This window comes from Aricia agestis, chromosome 22, assembly GCF_905147365.1.
Source record: "Aricia agestis chromosome 22, ilAriAges1.1, whole genome shotgun sequence".
Classification (NCBI taxonomy): domain Eukaryota; kingdom Metazoa; phylum Arthropoda; class Insecta; order Lepidoptera; family Lycaenidae; genus Aricia; species Aricia agestis.
Genome location: NC_056427.1, coordinates 6,320,166 through 6,341,796, shown reverse-complemented (window position 1 = coordinate 6,341,796; position 21,631 = coordinate 6,320,166). Strand labels below are relative to the sequence as shown.

At 39.3% G+C, this 21,631-nt stretch overlaps 1 protein-coding gene across 3 annotated transcripts in view; it reads left to right on the top strand.

Annotated features, from left to right (window-relative positions):
- The window catches only part of LOC121738159 (nephrin), a 269,086-nt gene that overhangs the window by 145,191 nt on the left and 102,264 nt on the right, over nt 1–21,631 (top strand). For all 3 annotated transcript variants that reach the window (XM_042130052.1, XM_042130050.1, XM_042130051.1), the window contains exons 6-7: nt 8,347–8,422; nt 18,860–18,975. In XM_042130052.1, the coding sequence (XP_041985986.1) occupies nt 8,347–8,422; nt 18,860–18,975 (192 nt within the window). The remainder of the gene's footprint in view (nt 1–8,346; nt 8,423–18,859; nt 18,976–21,631) is intronic.

Genomic DNA, 21,631 nt, shown 5'->3' with positions numbered 1-21,631 from the left:
CTTTTGTGCTGTGCGCTCACACTTCGGCACTATAACTTCTGCGTAGCTTCAGTAAAAGAAGATAGAGACTACAGTTAAAGAAGATGGATATGACAGTAAAGGAATAGAGAATGCTCTTGTAACTGCGCACACACCTCGGCACCATAACTTCTGCATAGCTAGTTTAAATGAAACCGGCAACAGTCACCGAAACTGATGTGGAAACCTTCATTATTAACAACGGTACAAGGATATTTCTGTTAATTGATGCTTATACCGATGCAATAATTTAGCCATACGCAAGCTGAAAATACAATTTCACAAAAGGTATAAGTCGTGTATTATCTAGGGGCGAAATAATGCCGGGCCCGAGGGCCCTCGCCCTGTTTATACAATGACCCTTAATATTAGGGTTCCCTTGGGCAATGGAAAATCCATCATGATTAAAGATTAGGTGTAGTTTTGTTTGTATGATGTTCTTTTTCCTGACTTAGACGGAGGTTAACATACATACACCACCAAAAAAAAACTTTGGTGGTGTATGTATGTTTAGAAATAGCCTAAACTTGCATACAATTACATATATATATATATATATATATATATATATATATATATATATATATATATATATATATATATATATATATATATATATATATATATATATATAATTGTCAATATGTAATATAATCTGTAACTGTTAGGCTGCACAATATGGACTAGTTGGCCTGAAATAAAGATATTATTATTATTATACACTTCCTTACGCCCCCTATAGTTTTATCACTTACTTTCGTTACACCTGTATAAAATCTAATTATACAGAACCCGCTCCGTTTCACACCGACCGCGCCGCGCCGTCAGCTTGACATGGTTACAGATTTTGCATTTAAAAATTAGAGCAAGTGTAATACTGCCTTTGACTTGCAAAGAATCGAGGCGAGAAATTTGAATGAAATGCTATAAAATAATGTTGTTTCAAGAAATATATAGCTTACACTAGCTGTCCCGGCAGACGTTGTTTTGCCATATAAAGTATTTTGCCCGTATTATTTTATTGAAGTGACTAAATAAGTATGGCACCATGGCAACGTCCATCGCTGTCCCGTCGCACAAACAATGGTGGCCGTCAGTCTCGAGTTATAATAATTTACTATTATTTATTCAACAAATGCACTTATCAATATAAAAAGTACCCAGTAGCCGATTCTCGGACCTACTGAATATGCATATAAAATTTGGTAAAAATCAGTAAAGCCGTTTCGGAGGAGTGCGGTAACTAACATTGTGAGTTGTGACACGAGAATTTTATATATAAGAAGATTCATGATGCCTGTAAACTTTGTGTCGAAACCGTATACGTTTTCGGAATAAAAACTATTGTATGTTTTTTTCTGGGGCTTAAAGTATCTAAAAAAAAACTGTTTAAGGGCTAACTCACTGTGAAGAGATAACAGACAGTCATGCAGGAAGTCAGACGGACGGACGGACGAGATTACTAAATATTGCCCGCAATTTTTGGAACGAAGTCCTTATCGCGCGTTCGGCGTATATCTGAAGGCTGGACAGAACGACATTTGACCTTGATTTGACCTCGACGCTTTTTATTAGTACTTGCATGTTGGGGCAGAGGGCGTTGACAGTAAGTATTTCTGTGCGTCAACTAGATGTTTCTTTTTTGAGTGTATATGTATACAGGTTTTTTGAACATAAGAATTAACTTCGTTCCATTCGGGTGTCCCTTGACACATCTCAAGTTTTTTTTACCTAGATTCACCGTGCGGAAGCCGTACGTTTTTTTGTGATAAAATTTTGTTCTTTTCCAAGACTCAAACTCTACACAGCCATCACAATCTAATCATTAAGAGTTAGCATACTGCGTACAGACACATTTTTGGATTTTAATATTAAACCCCTAAAGTTAATATACCTAGCGGAATAGAGAAACAAAGGCCTGAGCAAGAGAATGTCACTATCAGTAACACTGCGTGGTAAAATGAGACGTGTGATACATGACAGCAGCACTCTTTTTTTGACGTCCAGTCGGCACGTGCCGCAAGTTGACAATTTAATCTCATAGAAATCATGTTCAATCATGCTTGTGTAAGTGTATACACATATTTTTACACACAGGTGAAACCAATTTCGGTTTCGTTTGACAGCTCGAGATTGTTGCTCTATTCCGCTAGGTATATTAACTTTATGATTAAACCAGACTTTATGTTTTTTTTTCTCATTATTTATTAAAGAGGGTTTGTTCGCTTTGCGAGCATGTCACCCTCATAGAAACTTTATGAAATGGTTTTTTATAAAAACCCACGGAACCAATGATAAAATAACACATTTCACGCTTACCTTTTGTCTCGCATAATGTGTTGTCGTAATTCTTTTTACGTTTCATTGTGATTTTCATTTACTTTGCACCGTTTTTGAGGTCTTTTCCCTGTTGTGGTGTTATTTTTTAATTTAACACGGTTTTATTAGGTTTGTAATTTATTTTTAAAATTGTACATTAAAAATGTAGTAGTAGTTGTAATAGTAGGAGTAATTATTATTATTAATTTTTTTAATGAAAAAAGGGGGCAAACGAGCAAACGACTACGAAAGCAACTTCCGTCGTCCATGGACACTCGCAGCATCAGAAGAGCTGCAGGTGCGTTTCCGGCCTTTTTTTTCCGGCGTGAAACAACGCAAGCGCTTTTCTGCGAGAACGTGTTATTTCTCCGGTCGACCGGGCCCGGCCGCGACGGCGCAACGCAGTGTTGTGGCCTGGCCCATAGGTTTCATATTGCTCTACGCCACTACAAAGCCGCGCTGGGTCGCTAGACCAATGTCGGTAGAAAGTGAAAACTGTATCCTATGGCCTTTGTCATAAAGTGGCATTTTATTTGATTTTTTTCGGTCGCTTTCGCATGCCTCGACGATCGGAACGGTACCTTAAGAGGATACACCAGGGGCGAGAGAAATTGAAAATAGGTATTTGAAAATGTATTGCTGTCTCACCAATCTCAAGTCTCCCACCGCAGAGCGCGATAGAGACAACACGACAAAAGTTCTCATAAAAGAACAGAAAATCTTCGATTCGTTGTCCCCTGATTCCTTCTCCAAAACTTAACCGATTTAAGTTCTTTTTTCATTAAGAATTAAAGCAAGGCTTGAGCTGTGTTCCTATGTTTTATTTTTTTTTGTATATTTTAGTCAGTTTTGTTTTCTGGGTGTTTGAACACAGAGGAAAATCTGGCCATTTTTTGGGTTTTTGGACGTTCTTATCTTTTTTAATAATAAAATTATGAAAAAAAGAAAACATAGGGATATGCTAGTAGTGGTCATAGATATTCAGGAAAAAAATCATAACTCTACCGGCATTATCCAGGGAGGAAACAGGGGACAACGTTTGTATGGAAAATCGGCGGTGTGGACTCTCTTAATAAGAGTCAATTCAGACCGCAAAGCGACAATTTCAATTGTGTGAGATGTCTTGCAAATCTCTCAAGTCCATACAAATTTAGAAATGCATCTACGCGTCGCGTAGCGGACTGAGTTGACCCTTACACATTAATTCAACTGTCAATAGAAGTAACATTTTCTATTTACATTTTGGATACAAATAATTTATCTATTGACAGAAGAATTATTATAAAGATGGCGTCCGGAGATTTCGATTTAAAAGCTCTTCGCAATATCCGGTACTGCTGGTGACAGCCGAAATGGAATTTAATGTCAACTATTCGTGTATACCCCGAGCGGGGAGACAGAATAGTTGATAAATATATTAAAATAATAGTATTCTAAACAGATACAACCGACTTCAAAATTGTAAGTAATTTAGAATAAAAATTCCATAACTCAAAAACTACCTAACCGATTTTAATGCAACTTGCAGTATTCCTTAAGTAAACGTTACATAGTACAGCAAAAAAGTATTAGTCAAATCGGATTCGTAGTTCCGGAGATAAGCGAACACTAATACATAGTATAAGGAGGGGAAGTAACTTATCTTCACACAAAGGCACCGCGCGCGGCTTGTATGTGTGCGCCATAGTATCAATGCGTCGCCAGTCGCCACGTACGGCACACAACAAAATCTCGGCCAGTTTTAGAGGCTGGTACCGCCGAGATTTTGTTGTGTGTCATGTGCCGACGCATTGATACTATGGCGCACACATACAAGCCGCGCGCGGTGCCTTTGTATGAAGATAACTTACTTCCCCTCCTTTTACTATGACTAACATAATCACACAACACTTAAATACATATATTACACAGATACAAGGTACAAAAAAAACACAACAAAACCAGGGAAACTAAAAAAAAAGACAAAAAAATACTAACAACACACACCTTTGTTGTTATAGCGGCAACAGAAATACACAATCTGTGAAAATTTCAGTAGTCTAGCTTTAGCGGTTCTTGAGATACAGCCTGGAGACAGACAGACGGACAGACAACGAAGTCTTAGTAATAGGGTCCCGTTTTTACCTTTTGGGTACGGAACCCTAAAAACATAATATTATGTAAGTTTTGAGAACGAGTTTAGTATTCGTCGCTACGTTGTAGAGGTGCTACGTCCGTAGACCTACGTCGTAGGCCCGCTACGAAACATATTACTAGACGCCCGTAACTACGTTTATTGCGCGGAAACCGTACATTTTTCCGCAACGAAAAGTATCCTATGACCTTTGCCGGACCTTAAAGTATCTCCATACCAAATTTCATCTCAATCGGTGTAGCCGTTTAAGCTTGAAGAGGTAACATAATATTGCATTTATTATATTAGGTATGGATTAGAAATTATTTTTTATTGAAGTTTATTCGCAAAACCATATTTTATCAATAGGGCTGGATTTATATGCGTACGCCTGAATGCGCGGTTTGTCCGCATCGCGAGATCACAAGCAATTGTATGTAACGATTCATTCAAATTCGGTCGTGCTGTCTTTTAAGTGCCTGATAGACGTACGAACTTCAAGTACGCGGGTTTTAAGTTCGCGAACTTACTCGGCTCGCGTCGGTGACACACGAGAATCGCTCACACTGGATTACCATGCCCCCAGGCTCGCGGCTCACGGCTTGCAGCTCGCGGCCCGCGACTCGCGGCTCTTTGCTGACACAGAGGCGATTAAGATCGTCGAGGCATAACGCCTCTAGTCCACCGACGCCGCGAACTGCGAAAACTATGCGAAACAGTAATAGAGAGAGATGCAATATAACGCACTGTCGTGTGGCGGATGAGACAGTAAATTGGTTCGCCGCTGTTTCGCAGTTCGCAGCGTCGGTGGACTAGAGGCGTAAGTCCGCGTACTTACTCGCACGTCTGTCACCCCCTTTATATATATATATATATATATATATATATATATATATATATATATATATATATATATATATATATATTCGCTTGATCTCGCAGTATAGCCACCAAACGTTCGGGCGAAGGGTCAATTCATACCGCAACGCGACGCGTAGATGCATTTCTAAAGTACTGAATTGACAGTCTTGCATGACGTCTCACGTAATTGAAGTCTGTTAATTCAATACACATTTAGAAATGCACCTACGCGTCTAATGAGCCTAAGTAAGAGCCAGTCCACACGGCGCGTTGCATCAGCGTTGCGTCGACGCAGCGCTGCCGTTGCGTTGTTTTATGCTAAGAACTCACATACGGTTTTGCTCGATCGTGCAATAACGTCGAGCAGCACCCGCGGCTCGGGATTTCCACATTCAGCATTGCTCGATAGTTTTATTCTAAATCGATATATTTAATTTCATCGAGCCGGCTCGATGCGAGCCTTCGAGCGGCTCGACAGTAATTATTACTCGATTTGGACTGAAACTATCAAACAAAATCGCATGTGAGTACTTAGCATTACATGCAAATAACCAAGTGGCAAGAGCGTCCGTGGCCTAATGGGTAGACTTTCGTTTCGCACTCCTAGAGGGCGCAGGTTCGAAACCGGGTGGAGGCGTGTACCTATGAGACATTTTCTGATCTCAAGTACATAATACGGACGCTTGTACGGTGAAGGAAAACATCGTGAGGAAACCCGCACACAGTTGGTCCCAGACGTATTGACTAGTTCTTTCCTCTGGACTAGGCCGACTATGATGAGAGAATACGCAACATACGGACATTTAAAAATCTTGTCCCAGGCACTACAGTATTTGAGGAGTGGTCACTTCGCTCTGAAAAATACTGTATAAATCATCCACAACGGATGTAAAGGCCTAGTTTTTTCGCACGGTAACGCTGCGTCGACAAAACGCTGACGCAACGCGCCGTGTGGACTGGCTCTAACAAGATCGCTATAATATGTTATTTTAAAAGGTTAAAGGTCTTTACGAAAATACTTCACCTTTCAACTTTGACCTTTCTGTATGAACCAAACATAATTATAAGCATATATTTTAGGGTTTTTGTACTTGCTAGCATAATGGAATTGCATACTTGTTAAAAGTAGATACCTACTTTTTTTAATGAAATAAGGGGTCAAACGAGCAAACGGGTCACCTGATGGAATGCAACTTCCGTCGCCCATGGACACTCGCAGCATCAGAAGAGGTGCAGGTGCGTTGCCGGCCTTTTAAGAGGGAATAGGGTAATAGGAGAGGGTAGGGATGGAAAGGGAACGGAATAAGGGAGGGAAGGGAAGGGAATAGGGTAGGGGATTGGGCCCCCGGTAAACTCACTCACTCGGCGAAACACAGCGCAAGCGCTGTTTCACGCCGGTTTTCTGTGAGAACGTGGTATTTCTCCGGTCGAGCCGGCCCATTCGTGCCGAAGCATGGCTCACCCACGTATAACAACTTTTAACAAGATTGTTAAAGCGGCCAAGTCCTTATGGGTGGTAACAAAAGTAATAAGTGATACTACTTTAGGGTATGCGTTCCTTATATAGAGTCCACTGTGAAAGTAACAGCGCTGAAAGCGCATTTTTTTTCGTCATTTGTATGGGCAAGCGTCAGAAATTTTCCCGTACAAATTTAAAAAAAAAGTTGCTCTTTCAGCGCTACTACTTTTACAGTGAATTCTATATAAGGAACTCATACACACCCTAAAGTATTATCACTTAGTTTTGTTACAGCCTGTATACAGTGTGTTAGTGTAAACACTGTTATCCTTGAAACCATCAAATGAGCCCGTCAAAATGAATAACTTTTTCTATGAGAACAATGCTGGGTACTCAAAAAAAAAAGCCGTCTTCATATCCATACGGATGCCCGGATCGTCAATTTGTATGGGTATGAAGACGGATGTTTTTGAGTTCCCAGCATTGTTCTCATAGAAAAAGTTGTTCATTTTGACGGGCTCATTTGATGGTTTCAAGGATAACGGTGTTAACACTAACAACTTGTATTAAGTAAGTTTTTCCACAGACAGATAAACGGACAGACAGACGGACAGACAGTGAATTCATAGAACGACGTACCCGTGAATCGGAACTACTCGTAAACTTTACGAAAGCAATTAAACGTTGAACGAGTCCCTGTAAGACGAATTTCGTTTACAACTCTCCCGTGTGAAATCTCTCCCCGTTGTAAAACTCTCCGTGTGTGGAGTTCTCTCCTCGAGAGTTGAGTATGAGTGCTATAATCATTGAGGTGTAGACATGGGAATTTAGTCAAACTACAGCCGATGATACAGCAAAGATAGATTGTATAGGGATTAGAATGTCTATTTAATTTTGTAAAAAGAGATTACTTATGTAATCCTCAACCAAATTTTAGGAGAGGTAAAAAGTAACCTTTGCTATTCACTTACTCATTCATGTTCTTTCGGGATAAATAGTAGCCTATGAAAAGTAAAATCTGTCCTGAAATTTTCGTAAAAAAAAATATTTCGGGAAAACTAGTTTAAACTAGCTGTCCCGGTGAACTTCGTGTAACTTTAAAACCTTCCCTGGACTTCAAGGATTATTTTAAGACTAAAATTAGCAGAATCGGTTCAGCCGTTATCGAGTTATAGCGTTACTAACACAATTGGAAATCCATTTTTATCATAAAGATAATATACCTAGCAGAATAAAGAAACAAAGGCCTGAGCAAGAGAGATGTCTATCAGTAACACTGCGTGGTAAAAAGAGACGTGTGATACATGACAGCAGCACTCTTTTTTTGACGTCCAGTCGGCACGTGCCGCACGTAGACAATTTAATCTCATAGAAATCATGTTCAATCATACTTGTGTAAGTGTATACGTACACATAGTTTTACACACAGATGAAACCAATTTCGGTTTCGTTTGACAGCTCGAGATTGTTGCTCTATTCCGCTAGGTATATTAACTTTATGATTTTTATATATATATATAGATATGAAATGTTGGTCTGTTCTTATGAAACTTATGTGTTTTTTGTATTGTTTCAGTCGCAAACGAAGAGATTCGAGAGATCGAGAGCCCCAGTGGGAACCCCAAGTCTACGAGATACACAACTATATCCAGGTTAGTCTTATACGCCTTTCTAGTACCAGTTTCCTAGAACATTGAGAGCAGTATATGAATGTTATCTTATAAATACCAGAGCTTCAAAGAAATTCGATGTTAAGAGGGCGACTAACGCAAAAAATCAAACATTGTCTTTCTCTCTTCACACTCACGCCCGTCTTTCATATGCCAGGTGAAAAAGGACGACGCGAATTCATCTACAAATTAGTTTTTTCTCAATAACTCGATAAATATACAACATTTAAAAAATCCGCTAGGTCGATCTCTCAATGATAGAATTTATACAATGTGTTAAAATATTAACTTAGTTTAATGCACGGTTATGGCAATATATGAAAAATTCTTGAAAATTAGATGCATCTTTGTGATTTTTTTTCTATCGAGTAAAATTTTAAGATATCGCGTTTTCTCTGGGTCGGATCCTCGGAAATATAATGTAGTATCTTTTAGGGCTACTCGCCCCCTTAAATAGTATTGATTCATCCCGTTAATTTGGTCAAAAACTTTAGAAAAAGAGTAATTTGACTGCTTTACCACGCATTCTAAACTCTTCTAGTATTGCGTATATTCTTTAAGTCCATTTAAAATATTTCGTGTTAACAAAAACCTCACACACTTTTGAATCACATAACTGTCGGCCATTTTGTGAATGACAACAAAATAGCGACCCGCGTCACCGTGGTCCGTGACAGATGTAAGCGGAATTAGTTTCCGAAGTTCGCGGACAATGTGTGTTATAATAAATAGACAGGGACATTGAGTTAAGAAGGAATAGATAGGACATATACAGTGTGTAACAAAACAAAACTAAGTGATAATACTTTAGGGTGTGTACGTGTTCCTTGTAGAGAGTTCACTGTGAAAGTAGCAGCGCTGAAAGACCAAAATTTTTTTTCACTTTTGTATGGGGAAACTCTTGACGCTCGGGCCCTTGCCCATACAAAAGTGAAAAAAAAATTTCGTCTTTTAGAGCTGCTACTTTCACAGTGAACTCTCTATAAGGAACACGTACACACTCTAAAGTATTATCACTTAGGTATTTTTGCTACACACTGTATATAAAACGAGCTTTTGCCCGCGGCTTCGCTCGCGTTAAGAAGTATTATTATATACAAACTTTCATCCAAAATTTTAACCAATTGGAGGTGGAATTGATCAAATTTCTTTCTTAGCGGATGCCTACGTCATAATATCTACCTGCATGCAAAATTTCAGCCCGATCCGTCCAGTGGTTTGGGCTGTGGCGTTGATAGATCACCATGTCAGTCAGTCACCTTTGAGTTTTATATAAAATACTGGATGTCCCGCGCGGCTTCGCCCGCGTAAATTAGGAATTTCACAGAAACCGTACATTTTCGAATAAAAATAGCTATAAATACTCCTTTCACGTGGTCTACTCTATACAAAGTGCCAAATATTGCTATAAAAATTGCTCCAGTAGTTCGTGAGATAAACCCTTTCTAATATTTTCCCCGTTTTTACCACATTTTCCTGAGTTTCTTCGGTCGTATTAGTCTTAGCGTTATAATATAATATAGCCTATAGCCTTACTCGATAAATGAGATATCTAACACTGAAATAAGTTTTAAAATCGAACCTGTAGTTCCTGAGATTAGGGCATTCAAGCAAACATACTCTTCAGGTTTATAATATTAAGTATAGATTTTTTTAAATTATCGCTTGACATACTCGAGCCTCGATCTAAAAGACTATGAAAAGTCTCATAATCATGGGACGATGCATGGTATAATATTATGGTAGTGATGATGATGATGATGATGAATGTAATTTGCATAGTAGCATATGCTTTCCGTTCTTAAAACAATGCCGAAACTCCCAAACTTGTATCTATAAAGAATCAGGAGTTCTCTCAGCACCTTCCGAACCACGGTATACCAGGTACTCGTATACCTCGGTGCAAAATCTTACTTGTTTGTAGCATATGCTTAGAATACTTCTCACGAAACCGAAGTCACCACATGTCCCCATAAATTTTACTGGTGTACGGTCTACTTACTATTTATTTGATTTGTATTAACTCGCACGGGGCCATCTTTTACTAAAAAATATCCGCAGATCTAAGAGAATATAATGACACATCTATTATATTCTCTTAGATCTGCGGAGGTTCTGGAATCGTCATATTGTAGAAGGGTACGCGTGGGTATTTCATAATGACGAGATTTCAAATTAAACTCATTATGACTTTGACAGATGCCATTTTTATTGGGCCGCATTAAAAGTGGAAGCGATTATTAACTTGGATTCATTGCCCGAAGGAAAAATTGGGTTCGCACTTTGGGAGTGCCGGCAGAAGGTATATTTATCTATACTAGAGATCACCCAATGGTCGAAATTCGACCTTACATGCAACGACATTTTGTAAAAATATTGACTTCATCATAGTTTTTTTCAATTCTTGTCTCTGGGACTCAGCTGATCTCAGACTGGCCGTTTAAGCATTGTCTAATAGTATCTAAAATTATATAAAAAAAACAATAATCCATTTTCAATTTGTCAACTTGTTGTCAACAGACTTCAACCATAAATAAAAGAATATAATTGTATTTTATAATTGTATTGTATGTATAGGCATGTCACTCAAAAATCTGTCATTTTTCCTAGTAGTAGTGTCGTAGTGTGTGTAACGTTTTATTTGTTAAAAATATATATGATAAAAGCATAATTTTAAAATAATCTTAGCTCGATGCACTCCTTCACCATATAAACTATAACTGTGCGATACGAGTATTTCATTCACCTACGTTTCCCCATTTTTCGTAAAAAGGGTTACAAAGTTTTTCTCTCACGTATTAATATATAGATATAAAACTCAAAGGTGACTGACTGACTGATTGACATAGTGATCTATCAATGCACAGCCCAAACCACTGGACGGATCGGGCTGAAATTTGGCATGCAGGTAGATGTTATGACGTAGGCATCCGCTAAGAAAGGATTTTGATAAATTCCAACCCCAAGGGGTTCAAATAGGGTATGAAAGTTTGTATATAATAATACTTCTTAACGCGAGCGAAGCCGCGGGCAAAAGCTCGTTTATCTATATAGCCACGCTGTTAACGCCTCTGTAGTCCAGTGGTTAAGAGCGTGGCTCTCGAATCGGTGGTCGTGGGTTCGATTCCCGCGTTGGTAACATGTTATTTCCAAGTTTGGTAAAAACAATGCAGCCTGATCACCTGATTGTCTGACATGTAAAAAGTCGGTCCTGCGCCTGATCTCTCGCCGGTCTTCCGTCTCATTGGGTTATGAGGGTGAAAGGAATAGATAGTGCTCTTGTGTACTGCGCGCACACTTGGTCACTATAAAATTACTCCTGCGCATTTGGCCTGGTTTCAATGAAACTGGCCACTGTCACCGAAACCGGTGTGGGGGGGGTTATATTATTATTACTATCAATTTCCTCGAATACAAACCTTCCCTTCCACAAATAATTTAAGACTAAAATTAACCATATCGGTTCAACTTAACCATATCGGTTTTAACGTGGGAGAGCCATGCTTCGGCACAAATGGGCCGGCTCGACCGGAGAAATACCACGTTCTCACAGAAAATCGGCGTGAAACAGCACTTGCGCTGTGTTTCGCCGAGTGAGTGAGTTTACCGGAGGCCCAATCCCCTACCCTATTCCCTTCCCTACCCTCCCCTATTTTATACCCTCTTAAAAGGCCGACAATGCACCTGCAGCTCTTCTGATGCTGCGAGTGTCCATGGGCGACGGAAGTTGCTTTCCATCAGGTGACCCGTTTGCTCGTTTGCCCCCTTACTTCATAAAAAAACCGTTCAAGAGTTTTGGCGGGAAAATTCATTTTTATTTTTATAGAAAAAAGGTTTCATAAGACGTTAAGTATTTATGTATTGTATTTTTACGTAGTCGGATTATAGTTTTTGTAATTTACTTACTTCTAAGTTTAAGGGGTTAAAGTTGGTGTAACAAACATTCAAGATAAGTCGAGTCAGCAAATAATATTACAGCAAACTACAGTACCAAAGCAACTACGCCAATTATAAGTTTAAAAGTAAACTACAAGATCCAATGACCTAGATTTTGAGATAAGTCCTAGGTCCTTACATACAGGCTGTAACAAAACTAAATGATAATATTTTAGAAGTGTGTATGTGCCTCTTGTATAGAGTTTACTGTGAAGGTGGCAGCGCTGAAAGATGTACTTTAAACTTCTATGTTTTCCGCTCGGACGAATTTGATACTCCTTTTTTGGTGGTCCGTCTAAAATTTCATTTCTTTAAAGGGTTCCGCCACAAATAAATTTTGAGAAGCGCTGCCCTAAAGTATTATCATTTTGTTACGTCCTATATAATTGTTCTTTCATAAACAATACTCGAATTGGGAGCGTTTTAAACAAAAATGGCGACTGTTGTGTCTCTCGTTTCGAACATAAATTTCCAAACTTTTGTCAACTTTGCCGCTCACTCATATGTTTATGAAACATAAAATAATAAAGACGATGATGCTGCTTCACTGGAAATGTTGTTTGGGAGTTTTTTTATGTCTCACATACATAGTAATAGCTCCGGCAAACATTGTTTTGCATTTGTTAAACTAGATGATACTTTCCGCTGAAATTCGTTTTCGCGTGGGAGGTTCCACGTAAAGAAACTATTCCCTCCCCGTTTTTCAACGTATCTCTATACTAAATTGCATCTTAATAGGTTCACCCGTTTGTGCTCTTGATGGTCGTACATTCGATTCCCGCATTGCAAAAATGTTGTTCTCAAGTTTGGTTAAGACAATGCGGGCGAGTATTACAAAAAAAAAACAATGCAGGCTGATTATGACAAAGATAAAAAATTCAGGCTGATCGTTACAAAAAGGACAATGCAGGCTGATAGTGACAAAAATGGCGTTTTATTCATAAGACGGGCATAACATAATAGAGTGATGTGCACACACTGGGGCACTATTAAATTGCTCAGACTTGTATGAATCTGGATCTGAAACTGGCCACTGTCACCGAAATCGTTGTCATTTCCAGTGCGTCAATGCCCACAAAGGAAATAAGTTCAGAACACATAATTTGAGGAATTCTCCTAAAAGTTGGGCGTATGAATTGTCCCGAAAAGCGCGTATGAATTTTCCGGAAAACGGGAAAGCGAGTTTTCCCGGAAACATGGATTTTATCGTAAACGATGTCAAATACGTTTAATTCATGTTAAATTGGGTGGATAAATAAATGTTTTTTATACTTTTTGTAACATTTGATTGCGTCAAATGTTGCTATTTATAAGTGTTCGGATACAGAATTTATAACTCGCGCTTGCTCGTTTCTATTAAAAGTTCCCGTGGGATGATATATTTAAAGCTAGTGTGTGCTTAAAGCTATTTTTTCCTGAAAGGTTGTAAAGGGTTTCCGTAATTTTTTTATAAACTAAATTTTATTTAAACAAAACTAGCTGTCCCGGCAAACGTTGTCTTGCCATTTGTTTTCGCCCATATTATTTTATTGAAGTGACTAAATAATTATGGTACCATGGCAACGTCCATCGCTAACCCGTCGCACAAACAATGGTCGCCGTCAGTCTCGAGTTGTAATAATTTACTATTATTTATTCAACAAATGCACTTATCAATATAAAAAGTACCCAGTAGCCGATTCTCAGACCCACTGAATATGCAAATAAAATTTGGTTAAAATCAGTAAAGCCGTTTCGGCGGAGTACGCGGCCTAACATTGTGACACGAAAATTTTAAATACAGGGTGTAACAAAAATAAGCGATAATACTTTAGTGAAAAAAAAATCGTCTTTCAGCGCGGCTTCTTTCACAGTGAACTCTCTACAACGAACACGTACACACCCTAAAGTATTATCACATATTTTTGTTACACCCTGTATAAGATAATCTACAACAGTATCACTGTCTATCAGTTACATCTTCACGCTCAAACGGTTGAACCGATTATGCTGAAATTCGGTATGGAGATACTTTGAGTCCCGGGAAAGGACATAGGATACTTTTTATCCCGGAAAAATGTACGGTTCTTACGAAAGTCGGCCCAATGGAGTTGCGGGCATCGTCTAGTTTTTATATGTTTACCAACATATTAAGTCCTTATATGATTGCCTTATAACCCTGAAATACAACTAATCCGCTTAACCACCGCGTATACGTTTGATCTGGTAAATATTACCCCGTCTCATCGGAGGCTTAGTGTTAATTAGGACGGGAAATTAAAGGGAATTGTTGAGTAGAATGAAGGCGTGAGTCTATAGAAATTCAAATCCATAGTAATAAGTATTATAAATGAAAATGTTTGTTACTGCCGCAAGTTGATGATGTACGTGGGAGTGCCATGCTTCGGCACGAATGGGCCGGCTCGACCGGATAAATACCACGTTCTCACAGAAAACCGGCGTGAAACAGCGCTTGCGCTGTGTTTCGCCGAGTGAGTGAGTTTACCGGAGGCCCAATCCCCTAACCCCTACCCTATTCCCTTCCCTACCCTCCCCTATTACCCTATTCCCTCTTAAAAGGTCGGCAACGCACTTGCAGCTCTTCTGATGCTGCGAGTGTCCATGGGCGATGGAAGTTGCTTTCCATGAGGTGACCCGTTTGCTCGTTTGCCCCCTTATTTAAAAAAAAAAATGTTTAGCTAAGTCCACGCTGTGCCTTTTTTGTTCATCAAGGGCATGCGTTATAGCGCAGTCAACAGCGCACGTGAGGCATGCCCGCGACGCATGCGCTCTGACCGTATCCAAAACATTCGCTTTGTTCTTTTTTTTCTGGAATTTCTTATGACCAAATAAGCCGCACATATGTCAACCAAGAAAAATGTTCTCGTCGCACATGTTGAAATGAACAAAAATGACAATGTTGGCGTTGCGTTCGTTGAGGCATTCAATTATTGAATGCGGCAAACGAAAGTTGAATGAAAGAAGATGACGATAATTGAAGATGAAAGTGCATAGTGTGGACATAGCTAAAAGTTATTTTGGTATGCAATACTCGAATTTTTGTCCCCGTTGTAATGTAAAATGTACGGTCCCGCGTGCTAAACGATTTTTTGCTTAATAATAATTAATTTTGTTCTGCTGGAATTCGCGGGGAACTTACTAGAATGTTCCGGCGACCCTAGCATGGCCAAAGTAGAAATGCGAATGTATAGAAACTCTGTGGCTAGCTTCCACCGACAAAAATTCATATAAAATACGGATTACCACTTTATGACAGAGTATAGACTATATTCTCTAGGTCATAAAGTATGATTTTATTTGAATTTTTAGGACTATAGTCTTAGATGTCATAAAGTGGCAACATATTTGAATTTTTGTCGGTCGCGGTTAGCCGCGTTAAAGATCGGGACGACACCTTCAAATTATCTCAACAGATTTTCTATACTTTCGCATTCCTACTGCGGCCATGCTAGAGCAGCTGGTTCAGGCTCGATTAATATGCGTCCGCCTATACGCGCGGTTTGACGACTAAGCCGCGAAATCACAAGCAAATGTATGTAAGGTGGCGACTAACCCTAAAGTGTCGATTTTATAATTCATTTTTATACTTGAAAATAATCCCCGAATTGTTTCATTTTCTAAAATTAGATACAACATTATATTTCCGAGAATTCGATCTGAGCGAAAAAACGATGTCTAAAAATTTTCTCGATAGAAAAAAATCACAAAGATGCATCTAATTTTTCATTTATTGCCATAACCGTACATTGAACTAAGTTAATATTTTAACACATTGTATAAAATTCTATCATTGAGAGATCGACCTAGCGGATTTTTAAAATGTTGTATATTTATCGAGTTATTCAGAAAAATCTAATTTGGCGATGAATCCGCGTCGTTCTTTTTCACCTGGCATATGAAAGACGGGCGTGAGTGTGAAGAGAAAAGGACGATGTTTGATTTTTGGGGTTAGTCGCCCTCTTAAGGCGTGACCGCACCGCTTGTAAAATAAATCGTAACATAATAAAGAGGATCATGTTTCTGAACTACCAGAGCATTTTCACAAGCGAGATGCTAACACTATATTGTAGTTAAATATAATTAAAATGGCTTCAGTAACGCGATCCCTTTGTCTTTGTTCCGTTCTTCGGTTTAATTTCATTTATTAGATTCAATGGACAAAGAACTACGCCGATTCCGCTAAATGATTCAGCTCCGATGTTGTTACGATGCAGTTCCGGTAATTAAACAACAGGTTTAGACGTAGGAGAGCCATGCTTCGGCACGAATGGGCCGGCTCGGCCGGAGAAATACCACGTTCTCACCGAAAACCGGCGTGCGCTGTGTTTCGCCGAGTGAGTGAGTTTACCGGAGGCCCAATCCCCTACCCTATTCCCTACCCTCCCCTATTCCCTTCCCTTCCCATCCCTACCCTCCCCTATTACCCTATTCCCTCTTAAAAGGCCGGCAACGCACCTGCAGCTCTTCTGATGCTGCGAGTGTCCATGGGCGATGGAAGTTGCTTTCCATCAGGTGACACGTTTGCTCGTTTGCCCCCTTATTTCATAAAAAAAGAACAGACAGACATTTTTGCTAAAAGATAGTTATTTAGTTAGTTTAGAAGATAGTTTTAAGCTATCGCATAACTTTTATCGCGGGATTTGAGCGAAACGAAAATAAAAAGAACCCCCAACCCCGACCGGCATAGTTATCTTCATACAAAGGCACCGCGCGCGGCTTGTATGTGTGCGCCATAGTATCAATGCGTCGCCACGTACGGCACACAACACAACAAAAATTTGTTGTGTGCCGTACGTGGCGACGCATTGATACTATGGCGCACACATACAAGCCGCGCGCGGTGCCTTTGTATGAAGATAACTTACTTCCCCTCCTTTTACTATGGCATAGGTATGAGAATTATAATTGCATAAGTTGATAAAATATGCTATGCAATAAACTTTACTGCGGCAGTTTCCGAGTGCCACACGTATTTTTATTTCGCCGACTGGCAGTCGACTCTCGACACGTCTTAGGAATTTTCGATCAGGTCAAGCGTCCTAATTTACAGAAACTCAACAATTTTAAACCCAAACCATAACACCGCTAAAAAAGTTTTTGCTTAAAAAAATTATCTATATATATATATAAAACTCAAAGGTGACTGACTGACATGGTGATCTATCAACGCACAGCCCAAACCACTGGACCGATCGGGCTGAAATTTGGCATGCAGGTAGATGTTATGACGTAGGCATCCGCTAAGAAAGGAATTTGGTCAATTCCACCTCCAATTGATTAAAATAGGGGATGAAAGTTTGTATATAATAATACTTCTTAACGCGAGTGAAGCCGCTGGCAAAAGCTCGTATTATATAAAGTTTCAACGCCTCATGTGATCTGATTGGACGAAATGAACTGTTGTTCTGAAAGTATATGAGAAACCTATTTTATTGTTTAACAGAACCTGCACGACATCGGAGCTGTATAAATGTTGGACTAAAATAGGAGAATGGGGTCTCGTTTGTAGGTTTTATTTCATTATTTTTTTTAATTCAATAGCTGAACAAAGAGTGGAAAATACTTTATATGAAAAACTGTAATATTGAAGCCATGTTAACATATTATAATGGGCCATTACATGAGATTGCGAACACGTAGTATATACTTGTGGGAATAATGAGTGGCGGCCAAAGGAAGATCTTCCGACCGCGCGAGGTGCTATGCCCGGTCAGGCCGAACCCACGTGATGCATCTTAGCTGTCGTATAATGTCAGGCGAATTGTGGGTACCGCCACATCACTCCCCCCCCGAATACCGGAGGTCGAATCTTGAAGTCTTGTCGCTTGAGTCGCCAGTGCCAGAGAGTTCCAGTGAGTCGGAACTGTTGCAGTGAGTCCCAGTGAGTCGGAACTGTAAGCTGCTGCACGGGATCCAGTGAGTCGGATAATTGCCGTGCGGGGCCGATGCTACGTGCTGACCAGGAGAGATGTGCTCTGCTTGCTGACCGGTCGGTGTAGTGAGAAAGCCCGATGATGCCGATGCGGAGTCCGCCCAGGCCGCGCTACATTGCGGCTAGTGGACGATGTACCCGATGAGGCGATGCTGGCTGGCGCGGTGCGGAGGGGCGAGGAGTGATGATGATGAAGGAGGCGTGTTCTGTCGAGGGTCACCAATGTGGGGATAAGTGCGTGGCGGCCAAAGGAAGATCTTCCGACCGCGCGAGGTGTTATGCTCGGTCAGGCCGATTTTTTTTCCATCTAATATAATAGCCAAATATCACGTCGCCAAGTATTGAAAATATCTCACCAGTTATGTTGTATTTCTCAATGATTTCCTATGATCGTTGTCCTTAGCACATGCACATGCATAGACTCCACAATCATGTTCTTTTAATACAATTTAACTCTGAGTAAACACCTATTTGGTAAAATTGTTTTTTTTTTTTTTTCTTAGAGGTTTTTATAACGCACACGATATTCAACCTTATCTTATTCACCACAGGGTCCACTTCAAAGCGGCGGCGGAGGACGATTACGCCGACTTCACATGCGAGGCGAGACACGACTCCCTACAACGGGACACGCCGATGCGCAGCACTGTACAACTCAGCGTTCTATGTAAGTACATGCTAAACGTTAAATTGTGTCGGTCTGTCTGTCTGTTACCTCTTCACGCTCAAACATTTTGGCATGAAGACACGTTGAGTCCCGGGAAAGGACATAGGATACTTTTATCCCGGAGATTTTTGAGCAACGGAGTTCCGGGCGTCATCTAGTTGTGAATATTACACGCATGCTAAATGTTACAACTTGTGTACAGTAATTTTTACATTCATGATAAATATTACAGATTGTGTTGTGTTTCTTTGTAAAGTCATGTTAAATATTACAATTTAGCCCTCTAAATACTGCACAAACCAGCGTGCTCTGGTAGTAAGTAAATTCAGGCTAAATGTTACAAAATGTGTTGTATAATTTGGTAATTTCATGCTGAATATTACAACGTAGACTATAGATGTTGTACAACTTGTATTCATGATACCTAAATATTACAGATTGTGTTGTGTTTCTTTGTAAAGTCATGTTAAATAATACAATTTAGCCCTCTAAACACTGCACAAGCCAGCGTGCTCTGGTAGTAAGTAAATTCAGGCTAAATGTTACAAAATGTGTTGTATAATTTGGTAAATTCATGCTGAATATTACAACGTAGCCTATAGATGTTGTACAACTTGAGTAGTGTAATTTGTAAATCCATGCGAAATGTTGAACCTTGTAAAGTGTGATTCTACATTCATGCTAAATTAAACAACTTTTTGATTGGTATTGCACAATTTACAACTGAGCAATATATTGTAAAAAAAATTGTAAATTCATGCCAAAATTACAACACAGCCTGTATCATTTCTATAAAGTTAATATACCTAGCGGAATAGAGCAACAATCTCGAGCTGTCAAACGAAACCGAAATTGGTTTTCATCTGTGTGTAAAAATATGTGTACGTATACACTTACACAAGCATGATTGAACATGAATTCTATGAGATTAAATTGTCAACGTGCGGCACGTGCCGACTGGACGTCAAAAAAAGAGTGTTGCTGTCATGTATCACACGTCTCTTTTCACCACGCAGTGTTACTGATAGTGACATCTCTCTTGCTCAGGCCTTTGTTTCTCTGTTCCGCTAGGTATATTAACTTTATTGTCATTTCTACATGCTAAAACTTACAACTTTACTTCTCAACTGTAACTTACTAAGCCTATGCCTCAACCATCTGCCGTACCAGAGAGCACGCAGGCGCGTGATATATGACACCGAGAAGTTTACACAATCTTTTATTTCGAGGACAATAGTGCAAATAAAGTGACTACAATGGATGCGATGAACGTGACTTCTGTCCTGCGGTCTTATATGGTGTAGAGTGGATTCCGTATATAAATTTGCGGCTTTTAAGAAGCCTTACTTAGCCTTAATGATTATTTTACTCTAATTTAATGAAGATTTTGACCGATTTAACAAAACAGCAGGCATACATTTTTGCCGTGCGGTTAAGAGGAGTCCACACCGCCCTTTTTTCCATACAAACGTTGTCCCCTGTTTCCTCCCTGGATAATGCTAGTAGAGTTATAATTTTTTTTCTGAATATCTACGGCCACTAATACAATGTCCCTATGTTTTCTTTTTTTTTCATAATTTAATTATTAAATAAGATATGAACGTTCAAAAACCCAAAAAAAATTGCCAGATTTTCCGCTGTGTTCAAACATCCAGAAAACAGATTTGGCTAGATTATACAAAAAAAGTAAAACATAGGAACACAGCTCAAGCCTTTCTTTAATATTTAATGAAAAAAGTACTTAAATCGGTTAAGTTTTGGAGAAGGAATCAGGGGACAACGAATCGTTGATTTTCTGCAGTTGTCTCTATCGCGTTCTGCGGTATAGGCTTGAGGTAAGGGAGACAGCTATAGATAATACACGTACTTTTTTTCATTTTTCTAGCCCTTGGTGTATCCTCTTAAAAGATACAATACTTTTCTTTCCTAGCCGCGCCGGCGTTCTAATCTTCTCTTACGAATCTTCGATTAAATCACGTGCCCTGACGAGAGTTTAACATTTTGCACTCATCTCAAAATGCACACTGCTGCTAAAATTCACTACACAATTAATGTTTCAAGTTTAGTTGGGATTGTTAGAACGATGCAGGCTTACCTATCACCAGTTTGTCTGAAAAGAAAAAATCAGTGGGATAGATAGATTTTTTTACTCCACAAGTAGGACTTTTGAAAATAAAATATATCTAGAATCTTGCTAAGACGTAAATTTCATGAAAATTTACGGCTTAGCAATTGCCGAGAAACCAGTTATATAAAAATTATATATTTGACTATCTCGTTTAAATTATACTTACATTTTTCTTGGCAACATGTAAGGTTTCCGTGATGCTCATAGCTGGGGTTAGCACGAAGTCAGGATAATAAGCTAGCGCTAAAATAAACAAAAGCAAAGTTTCAAAGTTTCTGCATCTTGTCAATTAACTGTTCCTTGTTTGTGCTTGACAAGTTTAAATTAAACATCATCACTTACGTCACAGCATTCGGCTTTTAGGTCATTGAATGTAATTCATTATTCGTATCAGTTAAGTGCGAAATAGTGTCTGTTTGTTGGCCCTTCACGCTTAAACCGCTGATTAAAATTAAATATATGTATATACAAAAAAAGAGTGCTGCTGTCATGTTATCACACGTCTCTTTTTACCATGCAGTGTTACTG